This window comes from Mustela lutreola, chromosome 15, assembly GCF_030435805.1.
Source record: "Mustela lutreola isolate mMusLut2 chromosome 15, mMusLut2.pri, whole genome shotgun sequence".
NCBI lineage: Eukaryota > Metazoa > Chordata > Mammalia > Carnivora > Mustelidae > Mustela > Mustela lutreola.
The window spans coordinates 33,725,674-33,747,507 of NC_081304.1; the positions used below are offsets into that span (position 1 = coordinate 33,725,674).

The 21,834-nt window shown below is 38.7% G+C and overlaps 3 protein-coding genes across 9 annotated transcripts in view; 2 read left to right on the plus strand and 1 right to left on the minus strand.

The window, feature by feature from the left end:
* CLTC (clathrin heavy chain) overlaps positions 1 to 6,628 on the plus strand; it is a 64,311-nt gene extending 57,683 nt beyond the window's left edge. For both annotated transcript variants that reach the window (XM_059147862.1, XM_059147864.1), the window contains 2 exons: positions 2,975 to 3,050; positions 5,592 to 6,628. In XM_059147862.1, coding sequence (XP_059003845.1) covers positions 2,975 to 3,050; positions 5,592 to 5,716 — 201 coding nt within the window. In that variant the 3' untranslated portion in view covers positions 5,717 to 6,628. The remainder of the gene's footprint in view (positions 1 to 2,974; positions 3,051 to 5,591) is intronic.
* A 4,411-nt stretch (positions 6,629 to 11,039) lies between these two features.
* Positions 11,040 to 17,216, minus strand: PTRH2 (peptidyl-tRNA hydrolase 2). Of its 4 annotated transcripts, none has more exons than XM_059147871.1 (3): positions 17,002 to 17,158; positions 16,746 to 16,884; positions 11,040 to 11,660 (listed from the first exon to the last, which is right to left on the minus strand). In XM_059147871.1, the coding sequence occupies exon 3, from the start codon at positions 11,658 to 11,660 to the stop codon at positions 11,121 to 11,123; it is 540 nt and encodes a 179-aa protein (XP_059003854.1). In that variant the 5' UTR covers positions 16,746 to 16,884; positions 17,002 to 17,158; the 3' UTR covers positions 11,040 to 11,120. The 4 variants fall into 4 exon arrangements, with proteins under 4 accessions (XP_059003854.1, XP_059003853.1, XP_059003855.1 ...); XM_059147870.1 differs by having other exon boundaries at positions 16,729 to 16,884; XM_059147872.1 differs by lacking the exon at positions 16,746 to 16,884 and having other exon boundaries at positions 17,084 to 17,216.
* A 35-nt stretch (positions 17,217 to 17,251) lies between these two features.
* VMP1 (vacuole membrane protein 1) overlaps positions 17,252 to 21,834 on the plus strand; it is a 147,562-nt gene continuing 142,979 nt past the window's right edge. The window contains exon 1 of one of the 3 annotated variants that reach the window (XM_059147867.1): positions 17,252 to 17,396. The gene's annotated coding sequence lies outside the window, so the exon portion shown is untranslated. Of the gene's footprint in view, positions 17,401 to 21,834 lie in introns of all 3 variants that reach the window. The other 2 variants (XM_059147865.1, XM_059147866.1) reach the window with 2 other exon arrangements.

A 21,834-nucleotide genomic window follows, 5' to 3' on the forward strand; every position in this document is an offset into this window, starting at 1 on the left:
TGTTGCTAAGCAACATGGATTATTTCTGTATATAATGAAGCAATATTAACTTCTTCCTGTAATAAGGCACACCTCTGAAGCTACCTAAAATTTGCTGTTACTCATCCGTTGGCTTGTCCAAGGTCAAATTTAGGCACCTTTTTGGTTGCTGCTTCCTTCATTGGCTTGTCTCCATCCCAGTGTAAATGAAACAAACTATGACTGGTATCAAATTGTTGTACTAAAAGGGTGGGAAGGTAAAGGAGAGCTGAAACAAATTTGAAAGACTTTGGGTGGGGGACAATGCCTTGGCATTATGTTGAACTAAACTGGAATCACCATTGGAACTTACGGCAAACCTGAGTAAAATGCATTGTGTGTGAGGCCCTTCAGCAGCTAGTAAAGCAAGGCAGTTAGAAAGCGTGTGTGTGAAAAACAGGTAATTGAACTGCAGTGTTATGCATTGTTTTAAATCAAGCATGTACAACAGTCATTGCAATTACATCATACTACTTTTGAAACTCTTAAAGCATTGCTGTGGGCTGTGTGTGTTTCCTTGAGAGCCTGTATAGCAACAGTCATCTTCAGATCTCACTTCTTGCTTCAGTACTTTTGCCTTTTTTTCATGCACACATACACCAAAATAACTGACTGCATGTTAACTTTTCCTCTGCAGCATATTGCAGTCTTTGTGGAAAAGCCTTTTACATTATAGTGAATTTTTAATAGTACAGATGGAACTGAACTCAGTGACATGCTTATCTTTGTTTTTCTTTTTAAATCCAAGGATCAGAAACTTTTGTTACAGCTCTTAACAAAAGCTTATGTTCATTAAAGCCTTCTCTGCTTTTCTTTTTTGAGCAATCTAAATTGGGTCAGTGGAAACAAAAATTAGATGTTGCTGTGCCAGAGGCTGTCCCATTATATAGAAAAATAAAATTTTTGCTTAATTTGATGCTATTCCTTCAGAGTTACTATTTTTTGTTCTTTCCCCCCATGCCCAACCTGTCTGTGACCATGCCTGGGCATTGTGGTATTGCTAGCTTTTCTTCTAAGTCTTTAATGTGTACTACTTTAATAGGACGTCTTTCTTGAACATTTGATTTAGGTTCACCTCTGACATTAATGTTTAAACATGTGTTCCCTTCAGATTCTTTTCCTTGAAAGTCTGGAAATGTATTATGCAGTGGTGACTTTTTTTTTTGTTGGTGTTTCATTTTTCTTCTAATAACTTGGAAGTTATTTACACTCATCCATGTATTTTTTTGTATAACCTCTTTAGCTCACTCTTGGATACTGTTTAGTTAGCAAAACCCTATCTGACCCTGATGGCACAGACTGTGCTTCATAGTATACAGCTGAAATAATTTTTAAGCTTGAATGCCAAATATTGGGTATTTCTCATGGTACTTCTATTCCATAGTTGTTTTTAATTCAATATAGGGGTAATTTGTAACACTGAACACATAGGCCATGAAATAGGAAAACGGCATACAAAAGCATAATCAGTCCATTTTCCAAGTGAAGAAAAACGACATTTTATCTGAAGGTATCTAGGGTGTATACCCCAACTTTTCTCAGATTATTCTCTGATAAACTAGAATGGATTTGATTTACATTTATAATATTTAATATGGGACAAAATATGTATAAAATACTGTCCTGACCTTAATAACCTATGTAAAGACTCACACATGCATTTTTAAATCATTTCAAATAGAAACTACAGGCTACTTTAACCTTTTTAGGACCCGGTCTTTATAATTTTTCACTAAAGTCTGCATGTCTTTTTTTGTGATTTTCACTGTTTACCTTTTTGAAGAATACGCCATGACCATTCACTCAAAGTTTTTCCTGCACTCTGCCCCCCATCTCACCCAACACACTTAGGACTTGGAAAACCACGAGTAATAGATAACATCAAAATTTGAAGTTTTAGTTTTACCTCAGGTATAATGATAGACTTTTTAAAATATAGTTTAAAAGACAAATATAATTTAAAATGTAGGTGGAAGTTGTATAGTAGACATCCCATAAGCCCTCTGTCCTAATAACATTTCTCCCCAATTTTTCACAGAATAACAGAACCAAATCCTGTTAGTCCTAGAATAAATTTTGCAGAATATCTTATTCAGTTATCATTATACAGACAGGAAATTTGAGGATTGGTGTAATGGTCTGCCAGGGTCACTCAACTAGTTTGTGGAAGGACCTATGTACTCCAGCTCCTTTCTTTCACTTTTTTAAAAAACTTTTTTAAACATTCGGACTTCTACAGTATTAGTTCTTTCTGATACTATCCACTTTTATTTAGAGTAGTTAGAATGTAATAGCCATTTACTACTTTAATTAAAAGCAAAAAAATTCTTCCTCCAAGACACTGGGGCAAAAATTAGGCATTCCTACTACTATTTCTACTTCTTAGAAAATAGAGCATTAGAACATGCAGCCTGTCTTTATCAAACAGTGGAATATGGGGCCACTTCGTGTCTTAAACTTCAGTCTGCACCTGTAACAGTATCAGCAGAAACTTTGCACACTTGGCAAAAGATAGCTTATTCCAAATGAGCATTTGTCCAGTCATTAACTCATTTACTTCTTTGAATATCTTTTCCTTTGGGGAGGGAAGTTTTGCCTGGTCATGAGTTCATTATTATTACCTTTGACATGGTTTAAACTTCATTTGAAAAAGTGGTTCCTTCTCGTTACTTCCCTCCCTCAGGCTGGCTGCATCCTAGCATGCCCAGTTTTAGCCTGGCGTGAGCTTTTATGGCATTTATAAATTCCTCCTTTCTGAGGGTTTATAATGACAGTGCTAAAAATCACCTTGACTGAACTGTGAACATTGCCAATGAATTTGAGGGGGCCTGAGAATGTTCTTTAGTCTGTTTTATTTTGACAAAATTTAACATACTAAGGCTTTTCCACTTTCTGCCATAAACCTAGGTTTGTAATACTTTTGAGGTGCTAAGTAACATTACCTGTTTTTCTCCAGGTGGATAAATTAGATGCTTCAGAGTCACTGAGAAAAGAAGAAGAACAAGCTACAGAGACGCAACCTATTGTTTATGGTAATCTTGCTCTCTTTGTTTTACCCCACAGAAAAGTATTAGGCAGACACTTTCATTCTCTAGGGATCCTACCTCAAAACAGAAATACAGTAAGTTTCTAAAGTGCAAAAGGCTCACTGAGTTTAGGAATAATTTTGCCATCTTTTTCTGAAAACAGTCTTAAAGCAGACTTTGAAATTGTTGATTAAGGTCATCTTAAATGCAAAGACAATATTAAAAACCAGTTACTTAAGATCATAACTTTAATTTTCCTATTGCCTGCTCACTGATTGATTTGTAAATTACTAAGAAATATTAATGAGTTCAGTTTTCAGAAATGCAGAAAGAAGAGAACATGCCAAGGGTGTCTTTATTGTGCTTTTCATAAAGAGTACATCTTTAAGTTCTAACCAGGGCAGAGAACTGGGTTATTTCCATTTGAGGACTTTCCAGAGAGAGGATCTTGAGACACTCTGTCAATATTGAAGGCAGTTTAATTTCTTCTATGTGCAAGTCTGAGCTACTTCCCCTTTCCCTTTTACTCTTGGTGAGCATACTCATTTGAACAATGAATTAATTAGGTAGCTATAAATTACAGAACTATAACCAGGTGTTCTTTGGAGGAAAGCATGAAATTGTGACCACCTTGCTAAAGGAAATGATAAACTACAAATCTGTTATGACAGTTATCTCCTTTCTATTATATATTAAAAGGATTCCAGGAATTTAGAGGACTGTGTGGTTTTGATAAAGTTGGAGAAGATAAATCTAAAAGATTAAAGATGATTAGATTAAAGCAGGTTAAAAGATTAGAGCAAGATGTTTGACATATTTGAGATAGGAAACACAGTATCCCATAATACTTTGGGGGTACCTACTGAATTTGGCTTATCTTCAGAGCGTTTAAATGGAGAGTTGGTCTAGGCAGTTGAAAATTTCAGCATTAAGGTTAAAAGTGATTTTTACAAACTGCTGATTTCCAAAAAGAATTTACTCACAAACAACAATTTTCTTTGTTCATAAAAAAAAGACACGAGGTCACTTATCTGAGAGAGAAACCTTGCACTAGGTTTACATTCATTTGGGGGCTTAAATCTACTTCTTATGTGGGGGAGTGAGTAGAGATATTATGTTGTTTTCTCCCTTTAAATAAGACGGGTTTTCTACAGGTTGTTTTATGTGGTCAACCACTACTTAAAATACTTAAGAGTGTTGGGGCACCTGGCAGGCTTAGTCAGTAGAGATTGCTACTCTTGAGCTTAGAGTTGTGAGTTTGAGCCCCACTGTTGGGGGGATAGTTTACTTAAATTTTTTTTTTTTTTTTAATGAAGTACATGAGAGCATTAACAGTATTTGAAACAGGGTGTATACTCTTTAAGTATTCATACCTAATGTATATTTCTATGTCTTATTTTTGTTTTAATTAGTACTAGATTCTTTGCTAGATATACATTAGATTATCATTTCATTACTACTTCGATATGTTTAAAGCAGTTTTCTTGTTTGTTTGTTTGTTTTTTTTAAGATTATTTATTTATTTTAGAGAGAGGGAGAGATCTCTCTTGCATGCCAGCAGGGGCAGGGGTAGAGGGAGAAGGAGAGAGAATCTTAAGCAGGACTCCCTGATAAGTGCATAGCCCAGCTTCGGGGCTCCCACAACCTTACAATCATGACCTGAGAGTCAGGAATCAAACGCTAACCTACTGAGAGGCTAAATCAGGAATTTAAATCAGAAACCTAAATCAGAAATTTTATTTTTTTTTAAAGATTTTACGTTTTTATTTGACAGAGAGATCACAAGCAGGCAGAGAGAGAGGAGGAAGCAGGCTCCCTCCTGAGCAGAGAGCCCGATGTGGGGCTCGATCCCAGGACCTGAGATCATGACCTGAGCGAAAGACAGAGGCTTTAATCCACTGAACCACCCAGGAACCCCTAAATCAGAAATTTAAATCTAACTTTAAAAGTTCATCTGTGAGAAAAACACGTCTATTAAAAAAAATTAAGCTTTTCTAGGCTTATATATTGTCACCCTAACAGTTGTTGAGCGACTGCCTTCGGCTCAGAGTGTTGGGATCAAGCCCTGCATCGGGCTCTCTGCTCACTGGGAGGCCTGCTTCTCCCTCTCTCTCCCACTCCCCTTGCTTGTGTTCCCTCTCTCACTCTCTCTCTGTCAAATAAACAAACATAAAATATAAAAACAAACAAACAAAAAAACGTGTTACATAATGTATGAGTACCATGGAGTGATGAGCTTATTGGCAGCTGTCTTGCTCAGTCATGTCAGGCATGTCTGTGTATATTGCTTTACATGAAATGAAATAACATAGTTACTGTTATAGTTCTGTCCTCTGCCCTAAATTGTTGGCTTTTTAGGCAGAACCCTTATTAAGGTGATTGTCATGCCAAAATTGTGATAGTCAAAAGAGCCACCACAAAACTCATTCTAAGTTGTGATTATATTGTTAAGAGTGTGTGAGATTAGTGTGATAGTCTTACAGTGCTAACAATTTCTCCCACCCCCTGCCTCCCCACCCTCTGACCCTTCATGTTTTTCTTCTCTAGGTCAGCCCCAGTTGATGCTGACAGCAGGACCCAGTGTTGCAGTCCCTCCCCAGGCACCTTTTGGCTATGGTTATACTGCACCACCCTATGGGCAGCCACAGCCTGGCTTTGGGTACAGCATGTGAGACAGAAAGCTGATCCTGTAGTCGCATATTTTCTTACTGAAACATCGTCTCTACTGCTTCTCAGTTTATAACGGGGAAAACAGGCACATGTTCTTGTAACCTTTATTTCATGAAGGACTACTTTGTTTCTAACTATAAACTCGGATCACCTGTGTTAAAAGCTTATTTCACATTCCGCATCATTTTAGAATTTATTTTCAAAGGGGAATAGTTTCAATGTTTTATTCACTTGGGCTTTTTTTTTTTTTCTTCCCCCTCATACTTTGAAGAACTGCTTAATACTCAATCTGTTGTGAAGAATCTGATTTGCACTCTGTAGTGTTTAAAGAGAAAAAAACTCTAATATTGATTCTCTTAAATTTAGTGTATGTAAACAGCTTTCGATATGTATTGTCTAAATGCATTTAAATCTCTTTACTTAAAAGCTACAGCAAAAATATTGGTATGTGACCATGTAAGACTGTCAATGCCAACAAAGACAACACTAATCAGCATATCCTACATTGGATTGCAGTGCTCTCCAAATTATTTGAAAAATGCATTACAGACAACCTGCCTGACTTTTAAATGAGCATAAAAGGCCCTTTAACCTATGCAGGATTCCTCATTATGCATATAGAAAATGCTAGTGTGTTTTTGCTCACTTCATATGTAACAGGTGCCCTTATGTTGTGCTGTATCCTGTGCTTTTTCTGTGGGACCATTCCATTCAGGAACAAAGCGCACCATGATTCCAATCTGTGTGTATTTACTAACCCTTCCCTGAGGTTTGTGTATGTTGGATATTGTGGTGTTTTAGATCACTGAGTGTACAGAAGAGAGAATTCAAACAAAATATTGCTGTTCTTCAGTTTTGTTTGTGGAATTTGAAATTACTCAAATTTAAAATAAATTACTGGACTGTGGAAATAACACGTGTAGAATGGCAGTTTTAATTAAATACCTCTCAAACTTTAACCAAAAGAACTGTGATTGTCATAGTTTCGTACTGAAAACTGAGGCATGGTACAGTGAGGCAGGAGCACAGAAGCAGAGTGAGCATTGGGACCTGTGGAAACACAGCGTTATATTGTGTGCATTCCTGTAGTTAATAAGGTACATGTAGTCTGAAGAAACAGCACTGTAGTGGGCTACATTTTGGCTATCTCCCATCATTTTCACCAAGGTGGTACCTTAGGTTTTTATCTAAGCATTTCACTTAAATATACAGATATGGATGTTTTATTAACTTGAAATAAAAATATGTAAGCGTGTAATTAACATACTGCCCCTTAGGGCCCCCAAATTATGGGTACTTTGTTTCTTAACTGGTGTTTGAATTCAGCCTTTTTTGTTTATGGCTGAGAATGTTACTTTGTTTATTTCATTGTTAATCCTCAATAGAGTTAGAGAGCCCGCACCTAGCCTTGTGTTGTCCTATAATTCTCTAGGTAAGGCAGATGACCATCAGCTGCATGGAAGGCTTTTTTTGAAACTTGGAACCCCTGCCCTTTCCCACTTGTAATCATCCCTTATTTTCCTATCAAAAATTAAAGTATTAGCTGTTAAATACCTTTCCTTTTCTGGTTTGTCAAACTGAAAACATCCGGCTATACTTAAGTTTCTGTAGGATCTCTGCACTTACGCCCCTTTTATTGTTATCAAAATCATGAGGGAGAATAGCAATGGTCCCTGGAAGTTTGTTCTTTTCAGAGTCAAGATTTGTTTTTCTGAATCTTTCCTGTACTTTGAATCAGGTGGGGGTTTTGTTTTTCCAGTGGAATAATTCATCTCTTTTCCTTAAGTTAAATATTTAGTAAAGGTTTTCTTATAACCTTAAGAATTAAAAAAAACAAAAAACCCAAGAACCGTGTTCTAAAATGTGATACTACGTCCAATGAAACAGAGTTGCTGCATCAACCATCCCTAATGGGCTAATTACAGGCTGTTACAGAAACTGTAGCAGTGCATGACAAAGGTTCAAATCCTGAGCAAGCTGAACATCTGAACATGTTCCCTCTTGTGTATGTTAACATGATGAGTACTTTCCAGAATTATAAATCACACTGCCTACCTACCTCTCGACTTGGCAGTAAAGTATTATACAGTAAGTGGTAGAACAAATTGGTAATAAACTTTATTTTAAGGTGTCTTCCCGAACATTACTCTGAATAGGTGGATGGTCTGGGAAAAGAACTAAAAACAGAGTATTAAGAGTTCTTACAATTCTCAAATTTAACTGAAACGGAAGGGAAGAAGGGAAAGAGAGATTTAATGGGAAACCTCTCTGGAGGTAAACATGTTTTCAATGATCTTTCGCTCTACTATCCAAATACAGCCATTGTACCAAAAATATCTTTCTTGTTGATAATTATTTCGACATAGACATTAGACATCATACAACATATTCAACAGGAACAAACTGACATGATCTCCAGGTAGGGCTGCTTGAACTTTCTGTGAATTGATTTAAGTCACGTAGACATTGTCACACTAGTGGTTCTCAAACTTAAGATCCTTTTATACTCTTAAATTATGAAGATCCCAAAGAGCTTTAGTTTAAGTGGAATTGTGAGTGTTGATATTTACTGTATTAGTAATTAAAACATTTTAAAATATAATTCATTTAAATATAACTTAAACTCATTGCCTGTTAACCAACCATAATTCTCAAAACAAGTAAAAGTGGCATGGCACTGTTTTTTACAAGTCTCTTCAAAGTTCATCTTCACAGAGGACAGCTGGATTCTCATATTTGTTTCTATAATCAATATATTCTTTTTTAAAGTATGTGAAAAAAGTCTAGCCTCATGCAGATATGTAATTAGGAAAGGAAGGGAGTATTTTAGTAGCCCTTTGAGATACTGGTGGTTAGTTGAAATGTGGGAATCTGACTTAACACTTAACTTTTTGTGATGTTATATTAAAACCCATTAATCTCTTTATTTTGAGTGGATCTTTTTACGCATGCATGATTTGTACCTTCATGCATTGGTTATATGGAAAATACTGATTCACTAAGTTGTGCAGGTCTTCTGCATACTGACAAATAGCTTTAAAAAAATATTGTGGGGAATACTGATCTCATCAGAAAAATCATGAGTTTTGGGAAACTTGGGAGGAGAGGCAGATAGAAGTTTTCTAGAATACTGTCAGTTGTTTTCCTTAAAATGATTGAGTCATTTAATTTATGAGGAAATCCCTGCCAAACATCAAGGCCTGGATGAGTAACTAGTTTGTCAGTTCTTGCAAGTAAAAATCTTCTATGACAAAGGCTGCTAGTTCAGCTCACAACTCAGTTACCCACTTTTTTTCCAAGACAACATTCATACTTCAGTGTGTACCAGAAGTACTTAATATTACAGAGAATGTTAAGACAAATACACAAAGTTTAGGGTCAAATTCAGTACTTTTTTGGACTGCTTTATCAAGGACATTAAGTGAACTTTTTTTTTTTTTAAAGATTTTATTTATTTATTTGTCAAAGAGAGAGCGAGCAAGCACAGGCAGGCAAAGTCAGAGGGAGAAGCAGGCTCCCCATGGAGCAAGGAGCCCGATGTGGGACTCGATCCCAGGACGCTGGGATCGTGACCTGAGCTGAAGGCAGCTGCCCAACCAACTGAGCCACCCAGATGTCCCAGAACCTTTTTTTTTTAACGGTGGGTGTAGGGCAGTGAAGTACTACTTGTATAGGTAGGATGCTCCTGCCTCGATTTGTGAAAGGTCCCAACAGTTTTACCCACCTTTGCAAATGTCAGCACAGCATAGTACTATGAAAATAGTTTTGACCCCAGGAAGTATCTTAAGGACCCTATGGGCTCTGTAGAGTATACCCTGAGAACTATAAGATTAAGTACCCTGTAAAACAAATACTAAGTATAGGTGAACTAGGAAATAAGCATAATATATTTCCAGATTTACTAGAATTTGTGTACAATTCATCCTAGTAGATATGTCATGACTTCTTACAATTACTTGAGTCAGCCACAGCAGGCCATCCTGTTGGGAATGCACGGTCTTTGAACTTGGGAGTCACAGTCTCTGAGGCAAGCCTCAGAACCTGAGCAGAATCATGCATTTATGATGGAGTTCTCTTCATCTCAGTTACATGCTATTGCATCACTTTTGAATCTAGTATAAACATTCTATTTAGAAGCAGTTGCTACTGTGGCATCATTTACAGATGCGATTTCTCCTGTGCTGTCATATGCCAGCATAAACTCTATAAAATTGACTAAATATTAGAACTAAAACTGGCTGCAGTAATCTTTGGTGTTCTGCCCCGACTCCACTGACATTAGACCTTGAAGTTGTGTTACCGTGCTGCTTATGTTGAAGTTAAATGCTAACTAATGCAAACTGTCAAAATTAACCTTGAAGAGCTACTTAATGTGCACCTGTTACCAAAACGCTCTCTGGCATCATCAGTTCTTAGGGATATGCTCAATTTTAAAAATACTGTCAGGATTCCCCTAAAAGGTGGCTTTCATTCAAGAAGCTATGTAGCTTTTGGGAACTGGGACCTCCTTCATATTCTGGGCAGCTGGTTTAACAGCAATTACTGGAATTACTATCATGACAGGTATATAAAGATCAAAAGGGAGATAAAGGTGCCCTTAAATAGTTATCTGGTTCTTTAAATTTTAGGTAAAGAAACAGTAGGCTGTTGGATGACACACTATATTAACTCCACAATTACTGTAAATTCTTATGTGGGCCCAGTACTACCTTCAAAGTCCATATAAGTCACTTCGCACGTTTTTCAATACCTTTGCTATTAGAAAAGTTGGGGGAAGTAAAAGGAATTTTTATAGGCCATGGTGTAGAAGCACTGCTGAGAACCTCTGGCCAGCGTGGGTCGGGGAAATGAACATGAAGACAAGTAGATTCTATCAATGACTGTAAAACCTCAATTTTGAGACAAATCCAGAAGGTTAGATTGTAAACTAATTGTGTGGGACTATACCATGATCTGTTAATGGCTTCTAGTCTTCCAAAAAGTGACGGAGGAAAACAAACTGTAGTTTGCATCAATGGGTACACACTTGAACCCTGATCCTTCAAGGGGGTATATAGCAACACTGTCTTAGGGAAGAAGAGCTATTAACACAAAGCTGATTATGCAAGGAGATGCTCTCCCCAGCACCCCTGCCCTTGTAATCCTATCTTGTGACAAGTTTCTCTCAAAAATACTTCTTGTTTTTCAAGTGGTATCACTTGAACCATCGGGATCATTTAACCAACTTTTTTTTTTTTTTTAAAGCCCAACATAACTGTAACTGAGCCAACTACATAGTAGAAGAACATGGAAATGGATTTTCATCTCAAAAATACTTAAGCTGGGTGGGGGAGAAATTCAGCTTTTATTATTAGAATTTAATGGTTTCAAAGCACATCATGGTGGGACCATCAAACAAAATTCCACTTAGTAAAGTTTTAGGTGGCCAGTGACTTTGTCAATTAGATCTGCTGGTCCTGGCCCAATTCCCAGCACAGTTCTAGAGCCTGGTGCAATTTGAGTACGTCCAGCATCTTGGATTAAACTTACAGTCAGTCCTAGCATTTTCGCATGGGTCAGTAATTCAACCAGAGTTTCTTCATCAGGGGCTTTGACCACTACCTTGGGCTGGCCACAGTATTCCCATTGTTTGAGCAATTCAGGGTTTCTCCTTTGAATTTGCTTGTAGGCAGAAACAGCAGCATGAGAGCACTGGGCAGCTACTTTCCCTTTTCCCATCTTTAAGTCATTTCGAACCACAAGAATCATTTTGTACTCCCCACTCTCTCCTAAGATGGATGCTTCACTTCCGGTCTCTGTGTCTGTCTTGCTCAGCGAGCTTTTGGGGATCATCCCAAAGCGTACACGGAGGCCCCAGCCCAGGCACATGCCACAAGCAACTCCGGCAGCCAAGCTAAGTGCACCAGGATGAGCCAAATATTCCATTACCAAGGATTTGGAGAGCATCTTAAAGGAAAGGGAAAAAAGTTATCACTATCTAGCAGTGAAAAGATACAGGCTTATTAGACAAAACACCTTGACAATATAAGCAGTAACGTTTTAAAACTACATGAGGTATCCAGAAAAAAAGCAAAATATATTTTGGATCTTAATGTACTGTTTTTCTCCCCTGCGTATTCTAAAAGATTCAAGAATACGGGTAAAGCAGTTTAGGTCATTTTCATTCTCAACATAAGGAGTATCTATCTTTTTCTTGGATATAATAAAGCTCTGTTCCTCAGTCTTCCCTGAGTCTTGTAGAGAGGAAGGAACTATGCCATTTTACGAAGCTGTCTAAAGAACCCAAAGAAAACGAGAATAACTCATCCCTTCTCTGGCATATAGTGCTCATTTAACTGTGTCTTCATAATCCAGTGGTTCTCAATGGGGATGGTACCAACCCCTTGGAGAAGTTTCTGGCTGTCACAACAATGGTCCTGGAGTGAGGTGCACTGCTGACATTTACTAGACTTCAGCATGGAGTGCTAAAAGTCTTACGAAGTAAAGATTCGTCTCACTGGAAATTATAGGTGAAAAATAACACCTGAGACAAGAACCCAACTTCATTATACATATGGACACAAAGTACGTTCTGCAAGGTTCTAATAGTCACTGAATTTACCAAAAGTGTAACTATCATATAAAACAAAGGGAGATCATCCTTTGTCCTTTATATTTTAGAAATTTCTGTTCCCTCAGCAAAGCTGTTGATGATATTTGAGTCACCAATAAAACACCTGTTATCAGTCTACATTTGAGGCTATTGGACTCATAATGCTTCCATGTACAGGCACAAACAACCATCAATGTCTTCTACTGAAAGAGAAGCATTTGTATATTGAAATGTGTGGGCCATCATATTTGTGGTGCTTACAAGTAATAACCTCGATTATGCCTGCATAATCTACATGGCATATAGATGGCTGTCAAATTTCCTTTTCTCATTTATGTTAAAATTAGGACATTATATGAGTGTTTTTTAAATTGTATGGCAGGCAGACTGTAGTTTTCAATATTTTATTTCAGTATTTTATTGGAATACATTATTTCAAATATTTTAAATGAGGATGGGGTGCCTGGCTGGCTCAGTCAGTGGAGCATGTGCCTTTTAATTTCAGGGTTTTGAGTTCAAGCTCCACACCAGGTATAGCAATTACTTAAAAATAAAATCTTAGGGGTGCCTGGTTGGCTCAGTCGTTAGGCATCTGCCTCCGGCTCAGGTCCTGATCCCAGGGTCCTTGCATCAAGCCCCACAACAGGCTCCCTGCTCAGAGGGGAGTCTGCTTCTCCCTCTCACACTCCCTGTGCTTGTATTCCCTTTCTCGCTATGTCTCTCTCTGTCAAGCAAATCAAATCCTTACCAAAAAAAATCTTAAAATTTCAAAAAATAAATGAGGATAGCATAGGAGATATTAAATATTTTGAGATATAATCCACATACTACAAAATTTCCCTTTTTCTTTTTAAAAGATTTTATTTTTTTATTTGACAGACAAATCACAAGTAGGCAGAGAGGCAGGCAGAGAGAAAGGGAGGGAAGCAGTCTCCCTGCTGAGCAAAGAGCCCGATGCGGGGCTCGATCCCAGGGCCCCAGGATCATGACCTAAGCCAAAGGCAGAGGCTTTAACCTACTGAGCCACCCAGATGCCCCCCAAATTTCCCTTTTTAAAGTGTACAATTTAGTAAAATTTTTAAAAATGTATCTACAAGGTTGTGCAACCATCACCACTATCTAATCCCAGAACATTCTCAGCGCCTCAAAAAGAAACTCCTGTACCCATTAGCAGTTGCTTACCATTTTTTCCAACTCTGGGCCCCCGGCAATCACTAATCTACAAACTGCCTATTCTGGACATTCATATAAACCATAAAATATGTAGCCTTTTGTTTCAAGCTTCCATCACTTAGTATGTTTTCAAGATTCATCCATGTTGAGGCATGTATGTTCATTCCCATGTTTTTAATGCTGCTATATTTTGCCTTTCCCAATATTCTAGATGAGGTGAAAGTCACTTAGACAAGAGAAGTCAATGAAAAAGGAAAGAAGTAGCCAAGGCACATCTGTGTGATTTGGTGACTCACTGGAGGTCTGGTGATAGAAGAAAGGGAGAAGTTTAGAATGACCTGGATTTGAACAAGTGGAGAACAGAGGTATTATTTACTGATGAAGAGAATTGTTTTGAAGTAGCAGGTTTGAAAGCAGAAGATACTGAAATCAGTTTAGGATATATTATACCTGGTTTGACCAAAAGATATCCTGGTTAGAGATATTCAGCAACAATAAAAAAGGATATACCATCTTAAAGCTCTGATGATAAGCCTAGGCCAAAAACAGAGATTTAAGAAAACATATAACTGAAGTTACTGAAGTGGTGAAGTGGTGAAGCCACGGGACAAGTATACAGAGTGATGGAAGGGCTAAAACAGAATCCTAAGAAATGAACACTGAGGGATCAAAGGAGGGTGACATGGAATAGCCAGAGGTAGGAGGGTCACACACATTAAGTTGTCAGTACCCAGTTTATTCCTTTCACTGGTGTGACATCTGGTCACAGAGCTGTACTGACAGTACTTTATGGCTCTAGATGCCTTTGCAGTCAGAAAAAAGAACATTAAATTCTTACTAAAATCTACATTATCTCATAATGCATCTATCATTTAGTTACTGCACGAGGTTACACATCAACAAGACTTCTCTCTGATAATCTAACCAGACTCCAAAATGAAAAAATATTCAATTATGTAAAAATTATATGTATAACCTCCATGTCAACAATTAGAAGGATTTTCTCTACCAATTTCTAGGTTGCAAAGTAACCAAATATCTTATATATCAGATTCAGGTACTATCTAAAGAAGGTAACTGCATACATAGGACCTGTTATGTGTTGCAAAACTTACTAAACCCTTTACTTCTATTATGGTCGTTGTGAAAATAAGAAAAAGACACGAGCCTCATTAGTAAAGACAAGAAAAATACGGATCCAACAGAGAAGCTGCTTATCTGCAGTAACATAACTAGTAAAAGTGGTATAAAGAAACTCATCTGGAGATGATGACAGAAAACTTCTCATCTTCTTAACTTTATCTAAAAACAAATATATATACCAATAGGAGTCAGCAAAAACCAAAAGCATGGATCATGGATAATGGATAATCCAGAGCAATGATGGCACTGCCAAACAAACATGTCCTATAAAACCCTCCTCCTGGTGCGTTCTCATTCCTCCACCAGACTAAGCCCCTTTCACCAATGCTCTCAATCCCAACCCCTTTTGAACCACACTCCACCCATTAACCCCACTGCACTGGCTGTACCTTGGCCTTTCCAACCTAAAAAAAAGCCTTTCCAAAAATCCTCTCCTACCCTTAAACCACTGCCTGACTTTTCCTCTTCCCTTTACCTCTCAACTTCTTTAATTACCTGCCTTCCTTCCCCACTCAACTGAAATCACTAAGGAATTAAGACACTTGCTAAATGCCAAACAGAGTTGCCTCCTTTTAGGCCTCATCTTGACCTTTCCCCACAGCTCACTGGTAACTTTTCTTTAGTTTCTTCCCTCAAATTCTTTAATCTAACTTTCACCCTATTATCATTCTGTATTTCTGATAGCTTTTTCCCAGTTTCCTTTAGCTCTATGTCACTCGCCCCGATGTACACATTACCCCTGCTTATACATTTGGACCTCTTTTCACTACACCTACACTGTCCAATATAGTAGCCATCAGTCAAACATAGTTATTTAGACTTAATTAAAACTAAATAAAAATTCAATTCTTCAGTTGCACTGAACCACATTTCAAGTGCTCAACAGCTCGACAATTTAAAAGTGGCTAGCGGCCACTCTTTTCAGATCTAGAACATTTGCATGAAAGTTCTTTTGGACAGTGATGGTCTATATACTCTCTTTCCATTCAATCAATTGATATTTATGGAGGGCCTATTGTGTACCAGGTACTGTTCTGGACGCTAAAGATAGAGCACTAAACAAAACAAAGTCCCACTCTTAATAGAGCTGACATCTAGCAGGAGGAGAGAGAAAAGATCGTGAGATATTTATTCTTAAACTGTCATATGCTGAGGAATCCTGAAGTCTCTCTTTGGCTCCAAACGTGAGTTTCCAGATTCTGCTAGTGTACTATGAAGTAGTCTCTGTATCCTAAACTGAACTCAGTAACTTCCTTTCCCTCTCAAACTTCTTTCTTCTGTATTCTTGACTTCTGAGTAACCCTGGACTTTTTCTCCTCTGTCCTACCACATCCAGTTACCAAACCTTGTTGAATTTATCTCTGGTAAGCCTATCTCCTTACCTTTACTACCAGTGCCCTAATGATCTCTTGGCCCAAAACCTCCAAAATTAACTTCTCCAACTTATCTTTCCACATTTGCTTCATGCATGTTCTAGTTCAGCCTAATCCACCTGGCATTAAAATTATACTTCTAAAGCTCAAACTTGATCCTGTAATTTCCCAGCTCAAAAAACCACCGGATAAAGGCCTAAAGAATAAGACAAATCCCTTATCACGAATTCAAAGCACTACACAATTTTGGTTACAATCTACTTTATCCTTCTAATCTACTCTCCTGTTACACACTGTACTCCCCAGCCACACCAAATTGCTAGGTCCCTTTAAAAATCAATCTCTCCCCCCAAATTATTTTCTATAATTCTCCACCTAAATACACAAACACAACCTCTTCAGCCAGGAAGGCGTGATTCAAGTGACACCGGTTTCTGAACTCTTTATCATTCCTCAATCAATTATTTACTCCTTAGAACTGCTGTAGCAATTACACGTAACTACTGTACATCACAGTCTCGGTGTCCAGTGCTGGGGGGTGGGGTGGGGAGCGAAGGGTTAACCTGGTTAAAGGATTAAATATTTCGCTGAACACTTTGTGTTACACAGAGACACATTTTTCGGTCGTATTCGTGGAAACCTTTTCTTTTCTCCTAGGACTCAACAACTTCATACACTGTGGGTATTCAATAAGTATTCAACAGAATGTGAGGCCCGCGCGGTATTTTCTCACATTAGGAGAGCGCGCACCGATGCTGCCTGAATGGAGGCTTTGCCTGGGAACCAGAAATTCTGGGTCCTTCTCCTTCCCAGGATCTTAGTCCCTTCTCCCAAAGGACGGCTGGCAGAACAGGAACAGAGGCTCCAACGTCTACTTGGGCGGAACAGTCTAGGGAGAAGATGAAAGGTTGGGGGAGGAGGTGTGGAATGAGGTGGGAAGAAACATTCCACGTGGAGAGAGAATGGAGAACATCCGTCTCCTCAGCTCTGTGAAGGGCCGACTTACCTAGGGAACCACCCCAACGCCTCACTCGCGCCTTCGCGTTTTTCTTTTCCGGTAGTGAACACGCTTCTACCCCGCGAGTTACCTCTTCCGGGACTCCTGGATAAGTTCCGGATCAAGAACCTCGAATCGAACAGTCATTCTTCCTCTCGCCCCGCCCACAGGTCCGCAATCCTAAACCCGAACCGAAATCCCGCGACGATCCGCGGAGGTTGCGAAAAGGAGAGGGGGAACTTTTGTCTTTTGGAGGCGGTCCCCGGAGGGGGTGGAGGGGGTGGAGAACGGACCGGAAGTGACGCCTGTGAGTTCCGGTTGGCCGGACCCCAGCGGCGGGTGTGAGAGGCGGTCTCGAGCCGCTTGCAGGATCCTGAGATCCGGAGAAGCCGGGGTCAGAGCGGGTAGGTAAGCCAGCGCGTGGAATTGGGGACGGAAGCCTGAGACTGTCCTCAGAGCTTGGCTTCTTCCGCAGCTCTGCCACTTAGACCATGCTGATCTGGGGCAACGTAATTTCGACTTCAGGCAGTGTTTTAGGGCGCTGCTGGCTCTGTGTGTCAGTCTGGCGGTAGCCAGGTTATCTGGGACACCTCTTCATGGTTGGCTACCAGTACTGGGAACCCATACACGGGTTTCCTACCATTCGCTCTCATTGTCGCGGACTTGGAAGCTGTTCTAAGCTCTGTACGGTACTCCTCTCTTCCTCCCTGGGTGTCTAGGACCTCAGAGTAAATGAGATCCTCCCTGCTGATGACCAAGCTGTTTCTCAGGACCTGTCAGTGTGACCTCCCCAACCACTGACATGGTAACACATGATAACTAAACGTATTCGCTGCTAAACAAAATTCAGGCATGTAAGTGCCATCTTAAGCGTCTGTGGCCAAGGGAATGGGGCCCTCGCTCCCGTGATCTTTTGCAAAGACCCCTCGCGGATCTCCTACTTTATGAAGAGTAGGGTCCTCTTCGGCTTCCAAGTCCCTAACTGCCCCCGCCCCCACACCTTGTTCTATTACAGTGGAGGTATTTGCAATAAAACCTGGAGGTCAGCTTAATCTCTAAACTTTCAGGAAGACATATGTGGCCCTGTGTCACACTAAGATTACTTAATGACCTCCAGTACGTTTAAACTATTATCTTTTTTTTTTCTGCAAATCCATGCAAAAATCTCATATAGGTTCTAGAACTGTTTATCTACCATGGCAAGACGGCTGCTTTTCCCGACTTTAATGTTTTTCAATTCCCCTTTGAGGCTGATGTCAGAAAAACTGTAGACAAGACTACACTGATCTTCTGGAGAAGCTTGTACAAGTTTTTCTGGTGTTGTAATGATAGAGAATTTAATGTTCCTACAGCTACTGCCTATTAATTGTATTATGAGCTGTGATTTTAGTCGTGTATTTTTAGCATAAATGATAGTGAAAAATTATTTATTAGACAACATTTTATGCATTCTATAATGTGTTTTTATTGACCTTTGGAAGAGGGATGGTGGTACCTAGACAAATGTGGCCTATTTGTATGGGTGTGAAATGACTCTATAGTAGAAATCTTTTATATTTTATTTCTTTGCCTGTATTACCTTAAAACATTAAAGCTCCCCCCCCCATTGAGGAATATATCCTACTTGATTAATACAGTTTAATTTCTGTGACTCGTATTCTAGAATAATGATTGATAGGTTACCTAACTTTCTAAGCTGGTCTGGATTGTGTTGGTAAAATACTGCTTACTTATTTCAAAGGATTGTCACAATGATTAAGTGAGATGGGAAATGGGAAATCACTGTAGAAATGAAAATACGGTGAAAACTGGAAATACATCAGTGCGGAATTCTGTTGCTTGTATCTTTTCACAGTTTTAAGTTTTATATTAAGTGTGTTATTTATCTGAAAATATCACACACTTTCCTGAGATGATCTTTGTCCTACTTTTGAACCCAATAAAAGCTACCTAGGAATAGCTTGATACTATAACCCATTGAATTAGTCACCATAGTTAATAAGTAGGTGACTGGAAAATGAATATAGTTTTGCATTTGGGGGTTTAAATCTGATATTTGTTGGTCATCGTGTATTGTCACTTAAGAATTTCCAAGTATAGGGGCGCCTAGGTGGCTTAGTAGGTTGAAGCCTCTGCCTTTAGCTCAGGTCATGATCCTGGGGTCCTGGGTTGGAGCCCCGCGTCGGGCTCTCTGCTCAGCAAGAAGCCTGCTTCCCTTCCTCTCTCTCTGCCTACTACTCTGTCTACTTGTAATCTCTGTCTAAAGAGATTAAAAAAAAAAAAAAAAAGAATTTCCAAGTACAGAGGAAGGTGCTTATATATAGTTAACTAATGGTTAAAAGTAGCCTTATTTACATTATTAAGTAAAAAAAAAAAAACTATCACTTTACCGATACCCATTGAAAGCAATATTTGGAATTCGAGTCAACCTCTGTGAACATATAGTTGTATTCTTCCCCAGCAGCAATCAGTAATTGGCTTGCCTGAGGTCATATGATTTAGGTAGTACCAGAACCTGAACTGGAATTGCGGTCTCAAGTGTTCTTTCTGTTCTGCTAAGGTTGTCTCCAGGCATCTCCTTATGGTTTGGAAATATTTCCTGGTTTGCATGAAAAAGATTTCTTTCCTGTGTTAAAGGTATTTATAGGTATACATGTTTCCCCTTTTTAGCTTATTTAGTCTTGTAAATTCTAGGAAAACAAAAACACTGTGCTTGGCAGTATTTGCAGGAAAGTATTTGTAGGAAAGAAAAAAAAGAAAATTCTGTTCTTCAGAACAGTTATTCTGAATTCATGCTTCATTACCATCAGATATCAAGGTATCTTTTTTCTGACAAGTGGAAAAGTGAGTATCTTTGTCACATGTCTCTACTGAACAAATGTTGGTGGTAATAATTAGGAAACTGTATTAATTTCTTTCCTACTAAAAAAATTTCCCCCAGTTCTTTGTAATTTTAATATTCTGTTATATTAGTTATCTGTTAATCTGTAGAGTCATTTCTGTATTTTATTTTGGGTAGATAGCCACTGTAATAATCTTTTTTTTTTTTTTTTAAGATTTTATTTATTTATTTGACAGAGAGAAATCACAAGTAGATGGAGAGGCAGGCAGAGAGAGAGAGAGGGAAGCAGGCTCCCTGCTGAGCAGAGTGCCCGATGCGGGCCTCGATCCCAGGACCCTGAGATCATGACTTGAGCCGAAGGCAGCGGCTTAACCCACTGAGCCACCCAGGCGCCCTGTAGTAATCTTTTAACTCTTTGTCTTGATAAGAACCATTTTGCTCCTACTGATTTCACAAAACCTGTTTAGTCTATCCCCTCTGTTGAAGATCAGAGAGCTAGATAATTATTATCACTGCTCTTTTGCCCAGTGCTCTTTGTTGGTGTCTCTTTCTCTCTCTTTGGTATAGAAATAAACGCTAGAGTACAGAATCTTTACTAACCTCAAAAACAAATTGGATGAGTTAAGTGATTGTTGCTGGATGAGTTAAGTGATTGTTGCTGTATTAGTTAATAATCTGCCTTCACAGACTTGCAAATACTTTGAGGGGTAAACTTTTAAAGACTTTATTGCTTCAAGAAACTCTGGTATAGGGGCGCCTGGGTGGCTAGTGTTAAAGCCTCTGCCTCTGGCTCAGGTCATGATCCCAGGGTCCTGGAATCGAGCCCCACATCAGGCTCCCTACTCAGCTCGGAACCTTCCTCCCTTCCTCTCTCTGCCTGCCTCTCTGCCTACTTGTGGTCTCTGTCTGTCAAATAAATAAATAAAATCTTTAAAAAAAAAAAAGAAAAGAAACGAAACGCTGGTAAAGCAGCTTTATATAGGGTTTGCCAAACTGATATTATGTATTATGTAAACGCTCTGTAAAGCTCATTTTAAAATATTTTGCTCCTTGAAGGTTTTGGAAATTTGAACAGGTGATAACTTTTCTGTGTCAGATAAAAGATTAAGCCATTTAAAGCTTAAGGCATTTTTGAATTAAGCAAGGGCAACCCACTGAGTAATCCTATCCCAGCTTAATGATAATTGCTGAAGAGTTTGCGGTATTCAGAGATACATAGTCTTTTCAGTAGTTCATTGTGGTGTTTTCTCTTGTTTTTGAAGTTTAATCATAAGCTTTGTCTTTATGGATTTTTTTGGAAGGACTAGATAGATAGTGTTAAGAGACAGGACTAATAAGCTAGATTGCCTTGTTTCAAATTCCAACTCTTACTGCCGTGCAACCCTTGGGCTAGTTACTTGACCTCTTGCCATCTCAATTTCCTCCTAGACAATGAAGTCAGTACCTTTACTGTTAGGGTTAAATGAATAGATTTAAGTGAAGCATTTGGAATGGCATGTAGTTAACCATGATTGTTACCATTGTTACCATCATGTAGTCGGCTGAGCAGTTGCTGAGAGAACTCTTTCCCAATCCATTTTGAAAGCATATCTTTTCATTGCTGCTAACTTGCTCACTGCTCAGTATTTTTGTTTTGTTTTGTTTCAAGTTTTTATTTAAATTTTAGTTAGTTGACATATAGGGTAATATTGGTTTCAGAAGTAGAATTTAGTGATTCATCACTTATATTTAGTTTTCACCAAAGTGCCGTCCTTAATGCCTTTCACCCATTTAGCCCATTCCCTGCCCACCTTCCTCCATCAACCCTCAGTTTGCTCTCTATAGTTGAGTCTCTTATATTTTGTTACCCTCTCCTTTTTTCCCATTCCCTTTGTTCATATGTTTTGTTTTCTAACTTCAACATGTGAGTGAAATCATACAGTATTTGTCTTTCTCTGACTTATTTCACTTAGCGTAATACACTCTAGCTCCATCCATGTCTTTGCAAAGGGCAAGATTTC

Coding starts and splice junctions, on each gene's coding strand:
- PTRH2 (XM_059147872.1), bottom strand. CDS start 11,660: ATGCTCTCCAAATCCTTGGTAATGGAATATTTGGCTCATCCTGGTGCA.